This window comes from Scyliorhinus torazame, chromosome 13 (genome assembly GCF_047496885.1).
Source record: "Scyliorhinus torazame isolate Kashiwa2021f chromosome 13, sScyTor2.1, whole genome shotgun sequence".
Classification (NCBI taxonomy): domain Eukaryota; kingdom Metazoa; phylum Chordata; class Chondrichthyes; order Carcharhiniformes; family Scyliorhinidae; genus Scyliorhinus; species Scyliorhinus torazame.
Window position 1 is genome coordinate 226,866,506 of NC_092719.1, and position 25,464 is coordinate 226,891,969.

The 25,464-nt window shown below is 49.7% G+C and overlaps 1 protein-coding gene across 1 annotated transcript in view; it reads left to right on the forward strand.

The window, feature by feature from the left end:
* The window catches only part of LOC140388648 (G-protein coupled receptor 22-like), a 460,597-nt gene extending 442,621 nt beyond the window's left edge, over positions 1–17,976 (forward strand). The window contains exon 2 of the mRNA XM_072473117.1: positions 14,637–17,976. Coding sequence (XP_072329218.1) covers positions 14,685–15,989 — 1,305 coding nt within the window. The 5' untranslated portion in view covers positions 14,637–14,684 and the 3' untranslated portion in view covers positions 15,990–17,976. The remainder of the gene's footprint in view (positions 1–14,636) is intronic.
* Positions 17,977–25,464: the final 7,488 nt, after the last annotated feature.

The window sequence follows — 25,464 nt, forward strand, 5'->3', positions numbered from 1 at the left end:
GAGCTAAACTGGAGCCAATGGGAATCAGGGGGAAAACTCTCCGCTGGTTGGAGTCAGACCCGGCACAAAGGAAGATGGTTGTGGTGGTTGGAGGTCAATCATCTCAGCTCCAGGACATCACTGCAGGAGTTCCTCAGGGTAGTGTCCTAGGCCCAACCATCTTCAGCTGCTTCATCAATGACCTTCCCTTCCATCATAAGGTCAGAAGTGGGGGTGTTTGCGGATGACAGCACAATGTTCAGCACCATTCACGACTCCTCAGATACTGAAGCAGTCCGTGTCCAAATGCAGCAAGACCTGGACAATATCCAGGCTCGGGGCTGACAAGTGGCAAGTTACATTCACGCCACACAAGTGCCAGGCAATGACCATCTCCGACAAGAGAGGATCTAACCCCCGCCCCTTGAACTGGACCCAGCCACATTAATACTGAGGCTACCAGGGCAGGTCAAAGGCTAGGAATCCTGCGGAGTGTAACTCACCTCCTGACCCCCCAAAACCTGTCCACCATCTCTCCATGGCACAAGTCAGGAGTGTAATGGAATACTCCCCACTTGCCTGGATGAGCGCAGCCCAACAACACTCAAGAGGCTCAACACCATCCAGGACAAAGCAGCCCCGCTTGATTGCTCCTCCTTCCACAAACATTCAAACCCTTCACCACCGATGCACAGTGGCAGCCGTGTGTACCATCTACAAGATGCACTGCAGCAACTCACAAAGGTTCCTTAGACAGCACCTTCCAAACCCACGCCCTCTACCATCTAGAAGGACAAGAGCAGCAGATACCTGGGAACCCCACCACCTGGAGGTTCCCCTCCAAGTGACTTGGGAATATATCGCCGTTCCCTCATTGCCCATAAGACATAGGAGCAGAATTGGGCCACTCGGCCCATCGAGTCTGCTCCGCCATTCAATCATGGCTGATATTTTTCTCATCCCCATTCTCCTGTCTTCTCCCCATAATCCCTGATCCCCTTATTAATCAAAAACCTATCTATCTCTGTCTTAAAGACATTCAGTGATTTGGCCTCCACAGCCTTCTGCGGCAAAGAGTTTCATAGATTCACCACCCTCTGGCTGAAGAAATTCCTCCTCATCTCTGTTTTAAAGGATAGTCCTTTAACGGCAGCACAGTAGCACAAGTGGATAGCACTGTGGCTTCACAGCGCCAGAGTCCCAGGTTCGATTCCCTGCTGGGTCACTGTCTGTGCGGAGTCTGCACGTTCTCCCCGTGTCTGCGTGGGTTTCCTCCGGGTGCTCCGGTTTCCTCCCACAGTCCAAAGACATGCAGGTTAGATGGATTGGCCATGATAAATTGCCCCTTAATATCCAAAAAGGTTAGGAGGTGTTATTGGGTTGGTGCAGACTTGATGGGCCGAATGGCCTCCTTCTGCACTGTATGTTCTATGTCCCTTTAGTCTGATATTGTGTCCTCTGCTTCTAGTTTTTCCTACAAGTGGAGACATCCTCTCCACGTCCACTCTATCCAGGACGCGCAGTATCCTGTAAGTTTCAATAAGATCCCCTCTCATCCTTCTAAACTCGAACGAGTACAGACCCAGAGTCCTCAACCGTTCCTCATATGACAAGCTCTTCATTCCAGGGATCATTCTTGTGAACGTCTTCTGGACCCTTTCCAAGCCAGCACATCCTTCCTTAGATACAGGGCCCAAAACTGCCCACAATACTCCAAATGGGGTCAGACCAGAGCGTTGTACAGCCTCAGAAGTACCTCCCTGGCCTTGTATTCTCGCCGTCTCGACATGAATGCTAACATTGCATTTACCTTCCTAACCTGCACGTTAACCTTAAGAGAATCATGAACAAGAACTCCCAAGTCCCTTTGTGTTTCCGATTTCCTAAGCATTTCCCCATTTAGAAAATAGTCTATGCCTCCATTTCTCCTTCCAAAGTGCATAACCTCACACTTTTCCACATTGTATTCCATTTGCCACTTCATTGCCCACTCTCATAGCCTGTCCAAGTCCTTCTGCAGCCCCCCTGCTTCCTCAAAACTACCTGTCCCTCTACAGATCTTTGTATCATCTTAAAACTTAGCAAAATTGCCTTCAGTTCCGTCTTCCAGATCATTAATGTATGTTGTGGTCCCAGCACAGCCCCCTGAGGCACACCACTAGTCACCGGCTGCCATCCTGAAAAAGACCCCGTTATCCCCACTCTCTGCCTTCTGCCAGTCAGCCAATCCTCTATCCATGCCAGGATCTTACCCTGAACACCATGGGCTCTTAACTTATTTAACAATCTCCTGTCGCTGGGTAAAAGTGCTAGAACCTTCCTAACTGCACTATGGGTGTACCTACATCACATGGGCTGCTGCAGTTCCAGAAGGCAGCTCATCACCACCTTCTCAAGAGCAATTAATGAGCCTGAATCTGGAAGATGATAGCATGTTTAAAGGCCTCGGAGAGGAATTGTGAGTTGGAAATGGGGCTCTCGTTAATGATGACAAGACCTTGATTATTTCCTGCTCAATCATCTTTTCCAAATATCCCAAAAATTTAGATTTTCTGAACAATTCCCAATCCCATTGACTCCAGGAGAGAAACATCGCTCTGTTGAGAGAGGGGCTCTCAATATTCTCACACTCCTTATAAAATAAGGGAGTTTGTAAAACTGTTAACTAACCTTGAAATGGAAATGATTGGATGGTATCTTCATTACAAGCTTACATTTTGATTAAGATTTTTGAGATAATGTGTGAATAAAAATGATAGATGGTTACTTCATTCCGAAGAAACAATTGCATCCGGTAACTGAAGCAATTGGCAGGGAATGTGTGCGCCGTGTGTAATTGTAGAAAGCACAGACCCCCTTTTGCCCCAACCCGAAGACAATCAGATATTCCCCTGAGAGCCACAGTGTAGGTCCTCGCTGATTTCTCACCTCCTCCAGCCCAGGAGCAGTGATGGTCCCCTAGACTGAGATCACCTATCGAGGACACTGTCCTTCTGAGCTACAGGTAGTCAGTCTGATGTGATTCTATCTCATTCCTCTCCAATTTTCTACTGTGGATAATGCCTTCACTTTCGCTGTTTAAGCCTGAGTGTGAATGCTCTTGGTAAAGAACTGAAGTGGTAAAGAGGCAATCCATTGAGATAATTCTCTTTAAATATATGACAACCTCCTTCGATTGTTGTACAGTCGCACTGTAGGCTGAGTGGATTCTCAGGGACCATCCAGGAACAGATGCTTCCACTTATCAGCTTAGGGAGTATCTGTAGGAAAAGGCCAATGTTTCATTAGAAGTTGTTCAGTGTCATGTGTCAGTAGAGCAGCGTTGATAACAGCCCACTGAAGAGGCTATTGTATCTGTGGCGGAGCGAGGGAAAAATGCAACTCAAACACAGAGATAAAGAGTGATTGCTATCTCTGTGACTGCACTGGTGATCTCAGACTGCAAGCAAAGAAAATAAACGTAAGAATTCTGAAAGTGAACTCAAATCTTCAGTTAACCCTCCATAATAGGGACTCTGAGAACAATATGGACTTGACAAGGTACTCGAATGAAGAAAGGGTAGTGTTCTACAAGAAAGCTTAATACCCACGACTCTCTGTGCCTAGTGTAGACATTATTCACGTGTTTAACATGTCAAAAAGATTTAATTAGTTGCATAGTAACACAGAACTTGTGTTGCTGAAAAAGAGACATGCTGTCAAAGTTTTTCATTTGCACTGATCAGGATAGCCACAAGAATACCAAATTTCAAAGGGAACCAGTAGGTAGATAGACCGTATCAAACAATATGTCCCTTCAGCTGTTTGCAATCGCCGGATTACTGGCAACGTTCAACCAGCCTAAAAATAGAGGGTGGGATTCACCGTCCCGCCAGACCCGTTTTCCGGCACGGCACCCCCGCCGGCAGTGGGATTCTCCATTCCCACAGCCGACCATTGTGGCCACCCCACGCCGTCGAGAAACCCACGGGCATGTGTGTGTTGTCGCCAAAGCGGAGGATCCCGCCGACGGAGAATCTCGCAGATAATGTCTGATGTTAGATGTGATTTCACAATTAGGCAGCACTTGCTGAACAATGCTGACTGTGTTCAGAATCACACTAACAACCAATTAAGATTATTAGTCAAACTGTCACTTATGCTTGCTAGAAGCTAGATACATTCATATACAGGGACCTGCTCTCTGTAGGCAATGGGAACATAGCCAGACATTACAGCTTTTTTGAATAAATAAATATATTTATTATAGTGTTCAATTCTGGTCGCCACACTACCAGAAGGATGTGGAGGCTTTAGAGAGGGTGCAGAAGAGATTTACCAGGATGTTGCCTGGTATGGAGGGCATTAGCTATGGGGAGAAGTTGAATAAACTCGGTTTGTTCTCACTGGAACGACGGAGGTTGAGGGGCGACCTGATAGAGGTCTACAAAATTATGAGGGGCGTAGACAGAGTGGATAGTCAGAGGCTTTTCCCCAGGGTAGATGGGTCAATTACTAGGGGGCATAGGTTTAAGGTGCGGGGGGGGCAAGGTTTAGAGTAGATGTACGAGGCAAGTTTTTTACACAGAGGGTAGTGGGTGCCTGGAACTCGCTGCCGGAGGAGGTGGTGGAAGCAGGGGTGATAGTGACATTTAAGGGGCATCTTGACCAATACATGAATAGGATGGGAATAGAGGGATACGGACCCAGGAAGTGTAGAAGATTGTAGTTTAGTCGGGCAGCATGGTCGGCATGGGCTTGGAGGGCCGAAGGGCCTGTTCCTGTGCTGTACTTTTCTTTGTTCTTTGTTCTTATATGGGGGACAATAACGTTCACCATGGCAACACCTTGACCAATCAGAGCCAATCTGATAACCAATCAGCACTCCATATCTTATGCAGTATAAATTGTTGTTCCTGTGAAATTTTGCATTCTTGCATCTTGCATCTGCCCTGGTGAGTGCCAGATGAGAAGCTTTGACAGTATGTCTCTTCATTCAGAAATAAAAGGGTTCAGTATGATAGACAGAGAAAAAAATCTTCCGATTGATGGTGTCCAGAACAAAGGGACAAACCTTAATATTAGATTCTCAGATGCTCTGGACTTTCCTTAACTCTGGCACATATGACCAGATTGGCAAAGGTAGCATGTATGACACGTTCACGGGAGTGTTTTCAGAATAGGTTCTTAGAGCTGCATATCTTGCACCAACCAGAGAGCAGGTTATACTAGATCAGGTAATTGCAATGAAACAAGATTAATTAATGACCTCATGGTAAATGTGCCCCGGGCGACTACGTCTGCAGGAAGTGTAACCAATGGCAGCTCTTCACGGACCGCGTGGTTCGGTTGGAGCAGCAGTTGGATGCACTTAGGAGCGTGCAGGTGGCGGAAAGCATCATAGATAGGAGTTATAGAGACATGGTCACACCCAAGGTGCAGGCAGACAGATGGGTGACCATTAGAAAGGGCAGGCAGTCAGTGCAGGAATCCCCTGTGGCTGTCCCCCTCTCTAACAGATATATCGTTTTGGATACTGTTGAGGGGATAGCCTATCAGGGGAAAACAACAGCAGCCAGAACAGTGGTGCCACAACTGGCTCTGTTGCTCAGCAGGGGAGGGCAAAGTGCAGGAGTGCGATAGTTATCGGGGACTCTATAGTAAGGGGCACAGATAGGGGCTTCTGTGGACAGGAAAGAGACTCCAGGATGGTATGTTGCCTCCCTGGTGCCAGGGTCAAAGATGTCTCTGAATGAACACAGGACATCCTGAAGGGGGAGGGTGAACAGCCAGTGGTCGTAGTACACATGGGTACTAACGACATAGGCAGGAAGAGGTCTTGCAGAAGGAGTTCAGGGAGTTAGGCAGTCAGCTAAAAAGCAGGACCTCTCGGGTTGTAATCTCAGGATTTCTCCCTGTGCCACGTGCCAGTGAGGCTAGAACTAGGGGGGTAGAGCAGCTAAACACGTGGCTAAACTGGTGGTGTAGGAGGGAGGGTTTAAGATTTCTGGGCGATTGGGATCTCCTCCAGGGCAGGTGGGACCTGTACAAGAAGGACGGGTTGCATCTAAACTGGAGGGGCACCAATATCCTGGCTGGGAGGTTTGCTAGTGTCACTCAGGAGGATTTAAACTAGTATGGCCGGGGGGTGGGAACCAGAACGTTAGCTTAGAAGGTGTCATAACTGACGGGGAAATAGAGAACAAAAATAAGAGAACATCACCCTGTCTGCTCAAACACAGTGGTTTGAAGTATATTTGTTTCAACGCCAGAAGTAAATCGGGTAAGGCAGATGAACTTAGAACACTTGGAATTACGATGTTGCGGCTATCAGAGAAACATGGTTAAAGGACAGGTAGGATTGGCAGCTGAACTTTCGAGGATATAGATGCTTCAGGAGAGATAGGGGGGGATGTAAAAGGGGTGGGGGAGTAGCATTACTGGTTAAGGAGAATATTATAGCCGTACTGCGGGAGGACACCTCGGAGGGCTCATATAATGAGGCAATCTGGGTCGAGCTCAGGTACAGGAATGTTGGGAGTTTCTTACAGGCCCCCCAACTGCCAGCGGGAGATAGAGGAGCTGATAGGTAGAGAGACATTGGATAGGTGCAAAAGTAACAGGGTTGTTGTGGTTGGGGATTTTAATTTCCCCGATATTGACTGGGACTCACTTAGTGCTCGGGGCTTGGATGGGGCAGAGTTTGTAAGGTGTATCCAGGAAGCCTCCTTGATGCAATATGTAGATAGTCCAACTAGGGAAGAGGCAGTACTGGATTTGGTATTGGGGAATGAGCCCGGCCAGGTGGTTGAGGTTTCAGTAGGGGAACATTTTGGGAATAGTGACCACAATTCCGTAAGTTTTAGGGTACGTTTGGACAGGAATGAGGGTAACCCTCGCGTTAAGGTGCTAAACTTGGGAAAGGCAAATTACGATAACATTATAATAATAATAACCTTTTATTATCACAAGTAAGAAGTTACTGTGAAAAGCCACATTCCGCCGCCTGTTCGGGGGGGCTGGTACGGGAATTGAGCCCCGCGCTGCTGGCCTTGTTCTGCATCACAACCCAGCTGTCTAGTCCACTGAGCTAAACCAGCCCATTAGCCAGAAATTGAAGAATTTGGATTGGGTGCGGCTGTTGGATAATAAATCAACATCGGACATGTGGGAGTCTTTCAAGTGACAGTTGATTAGGATTCAGGAAAGTCACGTTCCTGAGAGAACGAAGGATAAATCTGGGAAGTGTCGGGAGCCTTGGATAACGGGGGATATTGTAAACTTCGTCAAAAAGAAAAAGGAGGCTTTTGTACGGTCTAGAAGGGTGGGGGCAGTCAAAAACCTTGAGGAGTATAAAGAAAGTGGGAAGATACTGAAGCAAGACATTTGGAGGGCAAGGAGAGGTCATGAAAAGTCCTTGGCAAGTCGGGTTAAGGTGAATCCCAAAACATTTTAATTCATATGTAAAAAGCTAGAGGGTGGCCAGGGAAAGAATTGGACCACTTAAGGACAGTGAGGGGAATCTATGTGTTGAGCCAGAGGAAATGGGCGAGGTACTAGATGAGTACTTTGCATCAGTGTTCACCAGAGAAAGGGACTTTGTGGAAGGTGATTCTTGGGTCGGGTGTGTGGACCGTCTGGATCATGTTAACATCCAAAAGGATGAAGTATTGGGTCTTTTAAAAGATATTAAGGTAGATAAGTCTCCTGGGCCAGATGGTATTTATCCCAGAATACTGAGGGAAGCAAGGGAGGAAATTGCTGGGACCTTGACTGACATCTTTGTGACCTCATTGGCTACAAGTGAAACCCCAGAGGACTGGAGAATAGCTAATGTGGTACCGCTGTTTAAGAAAGGTAGCATGGATAATCCTGGAAACTATAGGCCAATGAGCCTCACGTCCGTAGTAGATAAATTATTGGCGAGAATTCTCAGGGACAGGATTTATACACATTTGGAAGCAAATGGACTCATAAGTGATAGACAGCATGGTTTTGTGATGGGAGGTCGTGCCTCACTAACTTGATCGTGTTTTTTGAGGAGGTGACAAAGATGATTAATGAGGGGAGGACGGTGGATGTTGTTTACATGGACTTCAGTAAAGCCTTTGACAAGGTGTCTCATGGCAGACTGGGACAAAAGGTGAAGTCACACGGGATCAGAGGTGGTAAGATGGATACAGAACTGGCTCGGGCACAGAAGGCAAAGGGTAGCAGTAGACGGGTGTTTTTCTGAATGGAAGGTTGTGACTAGTGGTGTTCCACAGGGATCTGTACTGGGGCCTCTGTTGTCTGTAGTGTACATAAAGATTTGGAGGAAAATGGAGCTGGTTTGATTAGTAAGTTTGCGGATGACACCAAGGTTGGTGGAGGGCAGATAGTGTTGAGGATTGTCAGAAGATACAGCAGGACACAGATAGGTTGGAGACTTATCATAGAATCATAGAATTTACAGTGCAGAAGGAGGCCATTCGGCCCATCGAGTCTGCATCGGCTCTTTGAAAGAGCACCCTACCCAAGGTCAACACCTCCACCCTATCCCCATAACCCAGTAACCCCACCCAACACTAAGGGCAATTTTGGACACTAAGGGCAATTTATCATGGCCAATCCACCTAACCTGCACATCTTTGGACTGTGGGAGGAAACCGGAGCACCCGGAGGAAACCCACGCACACACGGGGAGGATGTGCAGACTCCGCACAGACAGTGACCCAAGCCGGAATCGAACCTGGGACCCTGGAGCTGTGAAGCAATTGTGCTATCCACCATGCTACTGTACTGAGAAATGACAAATGGAGTTTAATCTGGACAAATGTGAGGAAATGCATTTTGGTAGGTCTAACATAGAGGAGAAATATACCGTAAATAGTAAAACTCTTCGGAATATAGAAAGTCAGAGAGATCTGGGCGTGCAGGTCCACAGATCTTAGAAAGTGGCAACACAAGTGGACAAGGTAGTCAGAAAGCAGACGGAATGTTTTCATTGAACGGGTCATCGAGTATAAAAACTGGCAAGTCATGCTGCAGTTGTATAGAACCTTGGTAAGGCCACACTTGGAACATTGCGCACAATTCTGGTCTCCACACTACCAGAAGGATGTGGAGGCTTTGGAGAGGGTGCAGAGGAGGATTACCAGGATGTCTGGAGGGTGTTGGCTATGAGGAGAGGCTGAACAAACTCGGACTGTTTTCATTAGAAAGACGGAGGTTGAGGGGTGACCTGATAGAGGTCTACAAGATTATGGAGGGGCATGGATAGAGTGGATGGGCAGGCACTGCCCATCCCGTACCAGCCTCCCCGAACAGGCGCCGGAATGTGGTGACTAGGGGCTTTTCACAGTAACTTCATTGAAGCCTATTCGAGACAATAAGCAATTTTCATTTTCACTCTTTCCCAGGGTGGAGGAGTCAGTCACCAGGTGGCATAGGTTTAAGGTCCGTGGGGCAAAGTTTAGAGGAGATGTGCGAGGCAGGTTTTTTACGCAGAGGGTGGTGAGTGCCTGGAACGCGTTGCCAGGGGAGGTTGTGGAAGCAGATACATTAACGGTGTTCAAAAGGCATCTTGACAAACACATGGATAGGATGGGTATAGAGGGATACGGCACAAGGAAGTGCTGAGGGCTTTTGCCAAGGTTGGTATCATGACCAGTACAGGCTTGGAGGGCCGAAGGGCCTGTTCCTGTGCTGTATTGTTCTTTGTTCTTTGTTTGTAACAGTGATCATAATATGATTGAATTTCACAGAAAGTTGGAGGGAGAGAGGAGTGGCTCGAAGACGAGAGTTTTAAATTTAAACATGGGCCATTATGAGGACATGGAGACAGAGATGGGTAAAGTTAACTGGGAAATTAGGTTAAGGAATAGGTCAGCAGAGATTCAGTGGCAGATATTTAAGGAAATATTCCAGTGGGAATGTAAGACTCTAAGGGAAGGACACACCATCCTGAACAAGTTAAAGATAGTATCAAATTGAAGAGGTGGTCAATCCATGTCTTATCGGGGAAATTAGAGATAATGGGCGGGATTCTCTGATCCTGAGACTAAATGTTGACACCGTAGTAAACGCCGTCGCGTTTCCCGGCGGCATCAACAGGCCCCCAGGATCAGCGATCCTGCGCCTCACGGGGACCAGCGCGGCACTGGAGCGACTCACACAGCTCCAGCTGCCGACACCAGTGTCAAACGGGCACCGCGGGTCGGCGCCTGCGCACTAGTTTCCTTCTCCGCGCCGGCCCCGGCGCAATATGGAGGACAGCTACAAGGGCCCGGCGCGGAGTAAAATAGGCCAACACCAGGAGAAGCCAGCCCACCGATCGGTAGGCCCCAATCACGAGCCAGGCCATGGTGGAGGCCCCTCCCCGGGTCGGATCCCCCCTTCCCCTCCACCAGGCCGCCCCCCGCAGGATGAACGCAGAGGTCCCGCCGGGTAGCATCACAGGTAAACGGCACCGCGGGACTCAGCCTATCTTGGCGGCCAATCGGCCCAACCTGTGCGGCGAGTCGCCGGGAGGCCGTGTAGAGCGACCAGCGCCACGCCAACCGCGCCAGTGTCAATGGCGTCGATTCTCTGGAGAATCGTTGGACCGGTATCGGAGAGGCGTCGTGTTAATCACGGCCCCGCCGGGGTCGGAGAATCCCGTCCAATATTCGATTCAATGAAGAACCTACAAATTGGCTGAGAAAAACAATAGATGTGAGGATTGGAGCAGTTTAGAATTCAGCGAAGGAGGACGAAGGGATTGATTATAAAGGGTAAAATAGAGTACGAGAGTAAGCTTGCAGGGAACATAAACACTGACTATAAATGTTTCTATAGGTACAGAAAGAGAAAAAGATTGGTGAAGACAAATGTAGGTCCCTTACAGTCAGAAACAGGGGAATGTATAATGGGGGACAAAGAAATGGCTCAGTAACTAAATACATACTTTGGTTCTGTCTTCACAAATGACCAGTAATGTTGGGGAATGCTGGGTTTAGTGAGACGGAGGAACTGAAGGAGATCAATATTAGAGAAATGGTGTTGGGGAAATTGATGGGATTGAAGGCTGATAAATCCCCAGGGTCTGATAATCTACACCCCAGAGTACTTAAGGAAGTGGCTTTAGAAATAGTGGGTGCAGTGGGCAGCACGGTAGCATTGTGGAAAGCACAGTTGCTTCACAGCTCCAGGTTCCTCGGTTCGATTCCCGGCTTGGGTCACTGTCTGTGCGGAGTCTGCACGTTCTCCCTGTGGCTGCGTGGGTTTCCTCCGGGTGCTCCGGTTTCCTCCCACAGTCCAAAGATGTGCAGGTTAGGTGGATTGGCCATGATAAATTGCCCTTAGTGTTTGGTGGGGTTACTCCATGATCTCTGAAAACTGTTTCAATCATCCTAAAAGTTTAAGACCAATAATTCATTCACCCCTTAATCTTCTTCATTCAAAGGCAATGCAAGCCTAGACTGTACAAGTTTTCATCATAATTTAACCCTTTCAGCCCTGGTGAAAGATCATCATTTATGTTATAAAACAAAAAAGAGTGGCCAAGGTAAATATTGGTCCTTTAGAGGATGAGACGGGAGATTTAATAATGGGAGATGAGGAAATGGTTGAGGAACTGAACAGGTTTTTTGGGTCGGTCTTCACAGTGGAAGACACAAATAACATGCCAGTGACTGATGGAAATGAGGCTATGACAGGTGAGGACCTTGAGACGATTGTTATCACTAAGGAGGTAGTGATGGGCAAGCTAATGGGGCTAAAGGTAGACAAGTCGCCTGGCCCTGATGGATTGCATCCCAGAGTGCTAAAAGAGATGGCTAGGGAAATTGCAAATGCACTAGTGATAATTTACCAAAATTCACTAGACTCTGGGGTGGTCCTGGCGGATTGGAAATTAGCAAACGTGACACCACTGTTTAAAAAAGGAGGTAGGCAGAAAGCGGGTAATTATAGGCCAGTGAGCTTAACTTCGGTAGTAGGGAAGGTGCTGGAATCTATCATCAAGGAAGAAATAGCGAGGCATCTGGATGGAAATTATCCCATTGGGCAGACGCAGCATGGGCTCATAAAGGGCAGGTCGTGCCTAACTAATTTAGTGGAATTTTTTGAGGACATTACCAGTGCAGTAGATAACGGGGAGCCAATGGATGTGGTATATCTGGATTTCCAGAAAGCTTTTGACAAGGTGCCACACAAAAGATTGCTGCATAAGATAAAGATGCATGGCATTAAGAGTAAAGTAGTAGTATGGATAGAAGATTGGTTAATTAATAGAAAGCAAAGAGTGGGGATTAATGGGTGTTTCTCTGGTTGGCAATGTAGTAGTGTCCCTCAGGGATCATTGTTCTGACCACAATTGTTCACAATTTACATAGATGATTTGGAGTTGGGACCAAGGACAATGTGTCCAAGTTTGCAGATGACACTAAGATGAGTGGTTAAGCAAAAAGTGCAGAGGATACTGGAAGTCTGCAGAGGGATTTGGATAGGCTAAGTGAATGGGCTAGGGTCTGGCAGATGGAATACAATGTTGACAAATGTGAGGTTATCCATTTTGGTAGGAATAACAGCAAAGGGGATTATTATTTAAATGATAAAATATTAAAACATGCTGCTGTGCAGAGAGACCTGGGTGTGCTAGTGCATGAGTCGCAAAAAGTTGGTTTACAGGTGCAACAGGTGATTAAGAAGGCAAATGGAATTTTGTCCTTCATTGCTAGAGGGATGGAGTTTAAGACTAGGGAGGTTATGCTGCAATTGTATAAGATGTTAGTGAGGCACACCTGGAGTATTGTGTTCAGTTTTGGTCTCCTTACCTGAGAAAGGACTTACTGGGGCTGGAGGGTGTGCAGAGGAGATTCACTAGGTTAATCCCAGAGCTGAAGGGGTTGGATTACGAGGAGAGGTTGAGTAGACTGGGACTGTACGCGTTGGAATTTAGAAGGATGAGGGGGGATCTTATAGAAACATATAAAATTATGAAGGGAATAGATCGGATAGATGCGGGCAGGTTGTTTCCACTGGCGGGTGAAAGCAGAACTAGGGGGCATAGCCTCAAAATAATGGGAAGTAGATTTAGGACTGAGTTTAGGAGGAACTTCTTCACCCAAAGGGTTGTGAATCTATGGAATTCTTTGCCCAGTGAAGCAGGAGAGGCTCCTTCATTAAATGTTTTTAAGATAAAGATAGATAGTTTTTTGAAGAATAAAGGGATTAAGGGTTATGGTGTTCGGGCCGGAAAGTGGAGCTGAGTCCACAAAAGATCTGCCATGATCTCATTAAATGGTGGAGCAGGCTCGAGGGGCCAGATGGCCGACTCCTGGTTCTTATGTTCTTAAGTAACCTGAGATGTTTCTTTCCACAGATGCTGCCTGATTTGCTGGACATTAACAGCATTTTCTGGTTTTATTCCAGATTTCCAGTATCTGCAGTATTTTGCTTTTGTATCATTCTGATGAGTTGGAGCTGCACTCATAGAATCATAGAATTTACAGTGCAGAAGGAGGCCATTCGGCCCCTCGAGTCTGCTCCGGGCCTCGGAAAGAGCATCCTACTAAAGTCCCCCCCCCCCCCCCCCCCCCCCCGCCCCCAATCCCCATAACCACATCTAACCTTTTGGGCACTAAGGGCAATTTAGCGTGGCCAATCCACCCAACCTGCACGTCTTTGGGCTCCTTCCATTTGGTTTCAGACAAGGAGGAAGCACTCACTCAGCACCTTCCCTGACCTGACATGTGGAGAGCACCTACAGTGGCTCTATCGGGAGTTAGTAACGGTGACATTGGACTCGGGAGGGGAAGGGGCACAGAAACAGGGTGAAAGCATCTTCCAACCAGCTGAAATTCTGTCATATCTTTGGGCAGCACGGTAGCACAGTGGTTATCACTGTGGCTTCACAGCTCCTCGGCCCCAGGTTCGATTCCCGGCTTGGGTCACTGCCTGTGTGGAGTCTGCACATTCTCCCCGTGTCTGCGTGGGTTTCCTCCGGGTGCCCCGGTTTCCTCCCACAGTCCAAAGATGTGCAGGTTAGGTGGATTGGCCATGATAAATTGCCCTTAGTAACCAAAAAGGTTAGGGGAGGTTATTGGGTTACGGGGATGGGGTGGAAGTGAGGGCTTAAGTGGGTCGGTGCAGACTTGATGGGCCGAATGGCCTCCTTCTGCACTGTATGTTCTATGTTTTCTATAATAATATAATATAATAACTCAATGGGATTGAACGTCGGAAGGATACAAATATAAATACATAGGAGACAGGAACAGGAGGAGGCCTTTTGGCCCTTCGAGCCTGCTCCGCCATTCATCACCATCATGGCTGATCATCCAACTCAATAGCCTAATCCTGCTTTCTCCCCATAGCCTTTGATCCCATTCTCCCCAAGAGCTATATCCAGCCGCCTCTTGAATATATTCAAAGTTTTAGCATCAACTACTTCCTGTGGTAATGAATTCCACAGGCTCACCACTCTTTGTGTGAAGAAATGTCTCCTTATCTCTGTCCGAAATGGATGTGTAACATCCGAATACGATGTACAACAGACAAACCATTTGACAGTGTTACATTCGTCCCAATGTCTAATTTCAGCACTTGGTGTCTGTGGGAACAGGAATTGAGGGAATTACAAAAATGAAATGGTATTATGATGGAATGGACCTGTTGTTAGTTGAAATTTGATCTTTGCTTCCTGTCTGTTCCAGGTGAAACGAGAAACACTGCCATTTCTGGGACTATGCTGATATCTCAGGATGGATGCAACCATGGAATTGGATAATGATGAAAGTGTATTGGAAACCACAGATGGTTCTGCTCTGAACGAGGGCTGGTATGTCGCCTACCCAATGAGCTTCCAGATCTCTTTGACCAGCTTTCTAATGCTGGAGATTGTCCTGGGGTTCAGCAGTAACCTCACTGTGCTCATCCTGTACTGCATGCAGTCTAACCTGGTGGATTCAGTCAGCAATATTGTTACCATGAACCTCCACGTACTGGACATCATCATCTGCCTTGTGTGTGTCCCATTCACCATAGCGATTGTACTTATTCCATTGGAAGGAAACATGGCTCTGATTTGTTGCTTCCACGAAGCTTGTGTCACCTTTACCAGCATCGCCACAGCAGTCAACGTCCTGGTAATCAGCCTTGATCGGTACGACATCTCCGTGAAACCGGCCAATAGAGTCCTCACACCCAGCCGGACAATCCTGCTGCTGACTTTGGTCTGGGTGGTATCGCTGATGGTATTTTTTGTCCCTTTCATTGAGGTGGAGTTCTTTGGTGACCCACTGCACAGTCCAGCTTGGCAGAACCGAACACTGCTCTGTGTCAGTGTCAATGAGTACCACAGGGAACTGGGGATGTATTACCACCTCTTCATCCAGATTCCCTGCTTCTTTGTGGCTGTGGCAGTAATGCTGGTCACCTACAGCAGAATACTGCAAGCCCTGAACATCCGCATTGGGTCGCACTTCACACGGAGTCAAAAACACAAAAACAAGAACAAGAAGAGGAAGAAGAAGAAATCAGCGACCTCCCTGAGCAGCCAGTACGAGACCAAGAGGTTGACCTCAGCGCCAGTCAGTCAGACCCCTCTGCCAATGGGAGTTCAGGCCTCGGTGTCGGTCATCATTGCGCTCCGCCGAGCTGTGAAACGCCACCGAGACAGGCGGGAAAGACAGAAACGTGTCTTCAGAATGTCCCTGATAATCATCTCCACCTTCCTGCTCTGCTGGGCACCAATTTCAATCGTCAATCTTCTCATTTTATGCCTGGGACCAAGTGACTGGTTGGTGAAACTGAGGATCTGCTTCTTGGTGATGGCTTATGGAACCACCATCTTTCACCCCCTCCTGTATGCCTTCACTCGGCAGAAACTCCGCAAAGTCCTCAAGACCAAAATGAAGAAGCGGGTTGTGTCCGTTCTGCAGGTGGACCCCGCCCCCAGTGGGACAATCATACACAACTCCTGGGTCAATCCCAGAAAGACTCGGAAGTTAAAGCTGGAGTGTAGTGATGCCACTGACCGGTGTCTGACTGAGGCAGCCAAAGACTGACTCAACTTCTACCCCTTTCTAAAAGACTTGGACTGTTGAACAACAAAATACCAGACCATCTGTAAAGAGTAGAGGTGCAATAATTGTTTAACATTTTGTTCCATTCTCCTGATATGTATAAAATACAATTGACGCAAAGGCAAAGATCCAAATGTTCACCGAGGATGGAGCAGTTTTAATGTCCTTTGTACAAGTGGGTGGCTCATCCCCGTAAATAATGTTTTGAAGGCTAAATTTGTTAAAAAAAATTAACCCCAAAGTCAAGAGCTGGAATACAAATCAGTCAAGGGCACACAATCTCCAACACTCTGAATTCAACTCAAACTGAATCATAGCAACCAGTGGAAGCAATCAAAATTGATCAATGGATCTTGTACCAGGACAGCAATCGGCTAGGTTGGGCTGCCATATTCCCACCATTCACCACTCAGAATCTGAGGGACTGATGTTTTGACCCAATACTGATACAAATTTCCTTCAATCTTTTGCCAATCTCCCTTCAATTCTCCAATCACAAGCTCCTCCAATCAAGTGGCTTTATTCCCGAGTTCCCAATGTGCTCCTTCAGGATCTTCCCAGGATGTGAAGAATGTGCTGCTCCTCTGTCTGATTCTGTGTGTGTGTGGTCCTGCCGTCCAGTTAGAGTGTGTCACTGTAAGAAGCTCAGGCAGTGTCCTGATCAGGGTCAGCTCACGAACCCTCCAGGAGCGACACTGCCTCGTGAAACTCACAGAACACAGCGATTCCCACTCCCAAACCCACCAGATAGAACTGCAATTATCACTTACAGATAGAATAGGACCCCCTGGCAAACTCAGCCAACCCACATGCTACAGTCTGTGGCTTTGGGATTGAAGTTGAAAGAGGTTTGATAAATCCAGCGGGTGTTCAGCTCCTGGCCAATCCACCCTTTACTGCCTCCACCACAATTGTACCAGTGGTTGAGGTGGCCCAGACTGCCAGTCAGCTGGCAGTGGGCCAATTGAGGTTCGTAAGTGGCAATTAATGCCTCATCCTGCCCTTGCCAGGGCTAATAATGGGAGAACCCCAAGCCAGGCAGCCAATCCTGTAGGTTTCCCTGCCTGGATGTTGATTGCAGAGAATGGAGGCTCCTACCTCATTGGCCCCTGGGGTCTGTCAAAGGACCACCCCAAGAAGAACTCTCCCCCTTAGGTGCCTCTCCCCCCCCTCCTCCATCACCATGGCCTCTCAAACCCTGGCCCTCACTCCCCTCCCCAACCCCCAGACACTTACCAAGTTCCAATGAAACGCAGCTCACCTCACCACCGTGGGTGCAGTAATCACTCCCATTGGAGCTATTGGTACTGGACAGGGCTGTCACCTCTGATTGGTAGGCATCTTTTTGAGGGGACTTGCTCTCCCTGATGGATGGAAATCCTGCCCCCAACGTATCACCAGCCAATTGGCTGTGAAATGATTACAGAACAGCGGCTCTTCTCCTGGGCAGGGTCCCCAGGGAGGGCGGAGTCACATGGAATTCAACTTCCCAGAGCAGCAGAGTTAGAAACACCCAACAATTTAAAACTTTCCCCCCTAAATATCCGCAACCAGTCACCCCCCACCATCCCCACTCCGAGTGTCTGATCCACAGCCTAAAATAATCAGCCAGTCCTCCAGCTAACCGTGAGGAGATTTCTGCAGCCAGTGGCCACAGCTCAGCGATGTAGCAGAGGCCTGCGGAAGACACTCGATCCATTACTTGTGTCATCTCCAAAAACAAATGATTGGGTTGAAAAGACAGTTTACTGATTCCCAAAGCAGCAGCCTGGGGAAAGAGAGTGCGGAAATGGACAGCAGAAATAATTAAACCATCGAAACACAGAATCCCTGCAGTGCAAAAGGAGGCCATTCGGCCCATCGAGTCTGCGCCGACCCTCTGAAAGAGCCCCCTACCTCAGCCCATGCCTCCACCCTATCCCCGTAACCCTGCGCATTGGTCACGGCCAATCCACCTGACAGCACGCATTCTGGGACTTGTGGGAGGAAACCGGAGCACCCGGAGGAAACCCACGCAGACACGGGGAGAACGTGCAGACTCCGCACAGACAGTGACCCAAGCCGGGAATCGAACCTGGGACCCTGGTGCTGTGAGGCAACAGTGCTCACCACTGTGCTGCCCTATGCCACACAATGATGAATAGAATGTAGAAATTGGCTAAGTAAAGAAATAGCAGGAGCCTTCAGCAGAAAAGCAAATAGTTCAAGCAGAATCCCTGGGGAGATGGGAACACACATCTGTTAACGAGGATGCATTCCTGGAATGACCAGAGGAAGGGTGGGCAGGAGCAAGCAAGGGTGATACCAGCCCTCATACTGGCGGGTTTGCAATGTTGGCTGACCCAGGACCCTTGGGGCCGTCTTTTCAGTACTTGGCCAGTATGGGGTCTTACCCCCAGATTCTCCTCTCCATCCCATAACCCCCCCTTACCCCAGACACCCCCACACTCACCCCTTACCCCAGACCCCCCCCACACTCACCCCTTACCCCAGAGACCCCAGACCCCCCCACACTCACCCCTTACCCTAGACCCCCCCCACACTCACCCCTTACCCCAGACATCCCCCCCACACTCACCCCTTACCCCAGACCCCCCCCACACTCACCCCTTACCCCAGAGACCCCAGACCCCCCCACACTCACCCCTTACCCTAGACCCCCCCCACACTCACCCTTACCCCAGAGACCCCAGATCCCCCCCACACTCACCCCTTACCCTAGACACCCCCCACACTCACCCCTTACCCCAGACGCCCCCCCTCACTCACCCCTTACCCCAGACCCCCCCACACTCACCCCTTACCCCAGAGACCCCAGACCCCCCACACTCACCCCTTACCCTAGACCCCCCCCACACTCACCCTTACCCCAGAGACCCCAGATCCCCCCCACACTCACCCCTTACCCCAGACCCCCCCCCACACTCACCCCTTACCCCAGAGACCCCATAATCCCCCACACTCACCCTTACCCCAGAGACCCCAGATCCCCCCCACACTCACCCCTTACCCCAGACGCCCCCCTCACTCACCCCTTACCCAGACCCCCCAGACCCCCACACTCACCCTTACCTCAGAGACACCAGATCCCCCCAACACTCACTCCTTACCCCAGACCCCCCACACTCACCCCTTACCCCAGGTCCCCCCCCCATACCCCCCATACTCACCCCTTTCCCCAGACCCACCCCATACCCCCCACACTCACCCCTTTCCCCAGACCCACCCCAGACCCCCCACACTCACCCCTTACCCCAGACCCACTTCAATCACCCCTTACCCCAGACCCCCATTCCCCCTTTACCCACGCACACCCCATTCCCATACCCACCGCATTCCCCATGCACACCCCATACCTTAAACCCTCTCCACACCCACCCCAAACCCAATACCCGCACCATACCCATATGCCATACACATATTCAGTCCACTCCTCCCAGTGCCCCAATACCAGCCCACTCCAACCCCACACCCCACACTGACACACATCCCACACTGACACACACCCCACACTGACACACACGCCTGACTGACACACACCCCACACTGACACACACCCCACACTGACACACATCTTTCCTACTCTCACACATCCACCACACCCATATTAGACATGGTGCCTTGAGATTTTATGAGGCCCAGAATTGGTAAGGAGGACTCCCAGGGTCGCTCCATCCAGCCGTATGCCACTGTGCTGTCCCTCTGCTGCGTCTGTCTGTGTCTCAGAGGCAGTGGTGGTAGTGGATTTGTCTCTCACAGCTAATCCAGAGAGCCAGGATAACACTGCGGGGACCTGGGTTTGAATCCCACTGGAACAGATGGTGGAATTTGAGTTCAGTCAATGAAATCTGGAGTTTGAAGGTAATGGCTCCCATTGTGTTAAACACCAATTGGTTCACTAAGTCCTTTAGGGAAGGAAATCTGCCTTCTTTACCCGGTCTGGTCTACACGTGACTCCAGAGCCACAGCAATGTGGCTGACTCTGAAATGCCCTCTGAAATGGCAGCAAACCAGTCAGTTGTATCAAACCGCGACAAAATCAATAAGGAATTAAACCAAACCGGCCACCCGGCCTTGACCGAGGCACCGGAGACGTGAACGGCAAATCCAGCCGTATCGATTCTGCAAAGTCTTCCTTACCAACATCTGGGGGCCTGTCTCACAAACTGGTCACGCAACAGCCTGACAGAGTCACACTGACAGAATCATAGCTTACAGACAAGGGGTGTCATTCTCCGACCCCCCGCCGGGTCGGAGAATGGCCGTTGGCCGCCGTGAATCCCGCCCCCACCCCCGCCAAAGTCTCCGGTACCGGAGATTGGGCGGGGGTGGGAATCGGGCCGCGCCGGTTGGCGGGACCCCCCGCTCAATTCTCCGGCCCGGATGGGCCGAAGTCCCGCCCAGAAATTGCCTGTCCCGCCGGCGTAAATCAAACCTGGTATTTACCGGCGGGACCAGGCGGCGTGGGCGGGCTCCGGGGTCCTGGGGGAGGCACGGGGCAATCTGGCCCCGGGGGGTGCCCCCACGGTGGCCTGGCCCGCGATCGGGGCCCACCGATCCGCGGACGGGCCTGTGCCATGGGGGCACTCTTTCCCTTCCGCCTCCGCCACGGTCTCCACCATGGCGGAGGCGGAAGAGACTCTTCCCACTGCGCATGCGCGGGAAACTGTCGGCGGCCGCTGACGCTCCCGCGCATGCACCGCATTTCCGCGCCAGCTGGCGGGGCACCAAACGCCATTTCCGCCAGCTGGCGGGGCGGAAATCCCTCCGGCGTCGGCCTAGCCCCTCAATGTTGGGGCTCGGCCCCCAAAGATGCGGAGCATTCCTCACCTTTGGGCCGGCGCGATGCCCGTCTGATTGGCACCGTTTTTGGTGCCAATCGGCGGACATCGCGCCGTTGGGGGAGAATTTCGCCCAATGTCTCAGACACCACCGTCAGAGCAGGGGTGGGCAGCACAGTGCTATACAGTCAGGACAGAGTTGGCCTCGGAGTCCTCAACATCGACTCTGGACTGCATGAGGTTTATTGGCATTAGTTCAAACATGGGCAAGGAAACCTCCTGCTGATTAGCACATACCATCCCCCTCCACACCCCATCCCATCCTCAATGATGGGGAGCTCAGCACATTTGTGCAAAAGACAAGGCTGAAGTATTTGCAATAACCTTCAGCCAGAATTCCCAAGTCGATGATCCACTTCGGTCACTCCAGAGATTCCCAATTTAATAGTTGCCAGTCTTCAGGCAATTCGCTTCACTCCACATGAATTTTCTGTGGAAAATTGCCCAGTTGTGTCCTGTACACCAGAAACAGGACAAATCTAACCCAGCCCATTACCATCCTATCAGTCTACTCTCCATCACCAGCAAAGTGATGGAAGGAGTCATCAACAGTGTTATCAATCTGGTTATGGGCTGGTTTAGCACAGGGCTAAATCGCTGGCTTTGAAAGCAGACCAAGGCAGGCCAGCAGCACAGTTCAATTGTTGTACCAGCCTCCCCGAACAGGCGCCGGAATGTGGCGACTAGGGGCTTTTCACAGTAATTTCATTTGAAGCCTACTTGTGACAATAAACGATTTTCATTCATTTCATTTTTCAAGCGGCACTTACTCAGCAATAACCTGCTCACGGACACACAGTTTGGGTTCCGCCAGGGTCACTCAGCTCCTGACCTCATTACAGCCTCGGTCCAAACATGGACTAAAGAGCTGAATGCCAGAGGTGAGGTGAGAGTGACTGCCCTTGGTATCATGGCAGCACGGTAGCACAGTGGTTAGCACAGTTGCTTCACAGCTACAGGGTCCCAGGTTCGATTCCCGGCTTGGGTCACTGTCTGTGCGGAGTCTGCACATCCTCCCCGTGTCTGCGTGGGTTTCCTCCGGGTGCTCCGGTTTCCTCCCACAGTCCAAAGATGTGCAGGTTAGATGGATTGGCCATGATAAATTGTCCCTTCGTGTCCAAAAAAGGTTAGATGGGGGTTACTGGGTTACGGGGATAGGGTGGAGGTGTGGGCTTGGGTAGGGTGCTCTTTCCAGGAACTGGTGCAGACTCGATGGGCCAAATGTCCTCCTTCTGCACTGTAAATTCTAATATTCGATGATTTGCCCGAGTGTAGCATCAAGGAGCCCTCGCTAAACTGGAGTCAGTGGGAATCAGGGGGAAAACTCTCCGCTGGTTGGAGTCATACCCGGCACAAAGGAAGATGGTTGTGGTGGTTGGAGGTCAATCATCTCAGCTCCAGGACATCACTGCAGGAGTTCCTCAGGGTCGTGTCCTCGGCCCAGCCATCTTCAGCTGCTTCATCAATGACCTCCCTCCAACACGAGGTCAGATGTGGGGATGTTTGCGGATGACTGCACAATGGTCAGCACCATTCACGACTCCTCAGATAATGAAGCAGTTCCTGTCCAAATGCAGCAAAACCCGGACAATATTCAGGCTCGGGGCTGACAAGTGGCAAGTTACATTCACGCCACACAAGTGCCAGACAATCACCATCTCCGACAAGAGAGGATCTAACCCCCGACCCCTGACACTCAATGGCATTACCATCAATGAATCCTCACAATCAACATCCTGGGGGTAACCATTGATCAGAAACTGAACTGGACCCAGCCACATTAATACTGTGGCTACAAGAGCAGGTCAAAGGCTTTGAATCCTGCGGTGAGTAACTCACCTCCTGACCCCCCAAAGTCTGTCCACCATCTACAAGGCACAAGTCAGGAGTGTGAGGGAATACTCTCCACTTGCCTGGATGAGCAGCTCCAACAACACTCAAGAAGCTCAACACCACCCAGGACAAAGCAGCCCCGCTTGATTGCTCCCCTTCCACAAACATATACTGGCTCCATGAGTGACATACAGTGACAGCTTGGCGTACCATCTACAAGATGCACTGCAGCAACACACCAAATGGTTAGCACTGCTGCCTCACAGTGCCAGGGGAGTGTTTGCACGTTCACCCCGTGTGTGCGTGAGTTCCCTCCAGGTTCTCCAGTTTCCTCTTACAGTCCAAAGATGTGCATGTTAGGTGGGCTGGCCACGATAAATTGCCCTTAGTGTTAGGTAGGGTTACAGGGATAGGGCAGGGTTTGGCTCTACATAGGGGAGGCTTTCAAATGGTCGGTGCAGACTCGATGGGCCGACTGACCTCCTGCACTTTAGGAATTCTGTAATTCCATGATTCTATCTCCTATATGCAGACCACACCTCCCCATTCTGGCAGCACATTAGCACAGTGGTTAGCACTGTTGCTTCACAGCTCCAGGGACCCGGGTTCGATTCCCGGCTTGGGTCACTGTCTGTGCGGAGTCTGCACGTTCTCCCCGTGTCTGCGTGGGTTTCCTCCGGGTGCTCCGGTTTCCTCCCACAAGTCCCGAAAGACGTGCTGTTAGGTGAATTGGACATTCTGAATTCTCCCTCTGTGTACCCGAACAGGCGACGGAATGTGGCGACTAGGGGCTTTTCACAGTAACTTCATTGCAGTGTTAATGTAAGCCTACTTGTGACAATAATAAAGATTATTTGAAAAATAAAAATAATTGAGGGATTTTTCCCATGGGCTCCAGTTTCACTGAGCTGCCCCTACTTTAGTTACATGGGCATGCGGAAGGAGAGGTTGGATAATCCCCCAACTCACCTGCACTCAGCCCCAGTGAGTTCTCGTTTGAGGAAGAGCTTTCGCTGCCCATCCCAGACATGGGCAGATGTGTTGACAGTCCTTGGAACATTGGATCACAAAGGCATTTCAAACAAACTGTGACACGGAGCCACTAAAGGAGATATTGAGACAGGCGACTAACAGTCTGGTCAAAGGGATCGGTTACAAAGAAAGGCTAAAGGAGGAAAACAAGGGGAGAGGAGGACATGTTCCCAGAGGAAATCCCAGAGCTTGGGGCCCCGGCAGCTGAATGATGGACCGATGGGAATCACAGATACTCAAGAGACAAGAATTAGATAGATGTGTGATCTCAGAGGGTTCTAGGGTGGGAGGGATCACAGAGATAAGGAGGATTGATTGGCGGGGGAGATGAGAGAAATAAGGAAGATTAAGGGGAGGGAGGAGATGGCAGAGATAGGGAGGGTTGAGGGGCTCGAGGAGGTGAGAGGCCCTGGAGGGTTATGACAGCAGGGAGGAGAATTTGAAAAGACAGGTGTTAGTGGATGGTTAGTCAGCGTAGGTCAGTGATTGGCTTGGTGACTGAAGCCAAAGGGTGGTTGTGGAGGGTGGTTTTTCAAACTGGTGATGTATTTTGGTAGATTAAATCAGGGCAGGACCTACTCAGTTAATGGTAGGGAGTTGGGGAGAGTTACAGAACAAAGAGATCTAGGGGTACAGGTTCATAGCTCCTTGAAGGTGGAGTCGCAGGTGGACAGGGTGGTGAAGAAGGCATTCGGCATGCTTGGTTTCATTGGTCAGAACATTGAATACAGGAGTTGGGACGTCTTGTTGAAGTTGTACAAGACATTGGTACGGCCACACATGGAATACTGTGTGCAGTTCTGGTCACCCTATTATAGGAAGGATATTGTTAAACTGGAATGAGTGCAGAAGAGATTTACGAGGATGTTACCGGGACTTGATGGTCTGAGTTATAAGGAGAGGCTGGATAGACTGGGACTTTTTTCCTTGGGGCGTAGGAGGCTTAGGGGTGATCTTAGAGAGGTCTATAAAATAATGAGGAGCATAGATAAGGCAGATAATCGACATATTTTCCCAAAGGTAGAGGAGTCTAGAACTAGAGGCCACAGGTTTAAGGTGAGAGGGGAGAGATACAAAAGAGACCAGAGGGGAAAGTTCTTCACACAGAGGGTGGTGAGCGTCTGGAACGAGCTGCCAGAGGCAGTGGTACAATTCTGTCGTTGAAAAAGCAGTTAGACAGTTACATGGGCAGGGTGGGTATAGAGGGATATGGGCCAAATGTGGGCAAGTGGGACTAGCTCAGTGATAGAAACTGGGCGGCATGGACAAACTGGGCCGAAGAGCCTGTTTCCATGCTGTAAACATCTATGTAAACACTATACTTGGAGTATAATGTTCAATTCTGGTCGCCACGCTACCAGAAGGATGTGGAGGCTTTAGAGAGGGTGCAGAAGAGATTTACCAGAATGTTGCCTGGTATGGAGGGCATTAGCTATGAGGAGCGGTTGAATAAACTCGGTTTGTTCTCACTGGAACGAAGGAGGTTGAGGGGAGACCTGATAGAGGTCTACAAAATTATGAGGGGCATAGACAGAGTGGATAGTCAGAGGCTTTTCCCCAGGGTAGGGGGTCAATTACTAGGGGGCATAGGTTTAAATTGAGAGGGGCAAGGTTTAGAGTAGATGTACGAGGCAAGTTTTTTACACAGAGGGTAGTGGGTGCCTGGAACTCGCTGCCGGAGGAGGTGGTGGAAGCAGGGACGATAGTGACATTTAAGGGACTTCTTGACAAATACATGAATAGGATGGGAA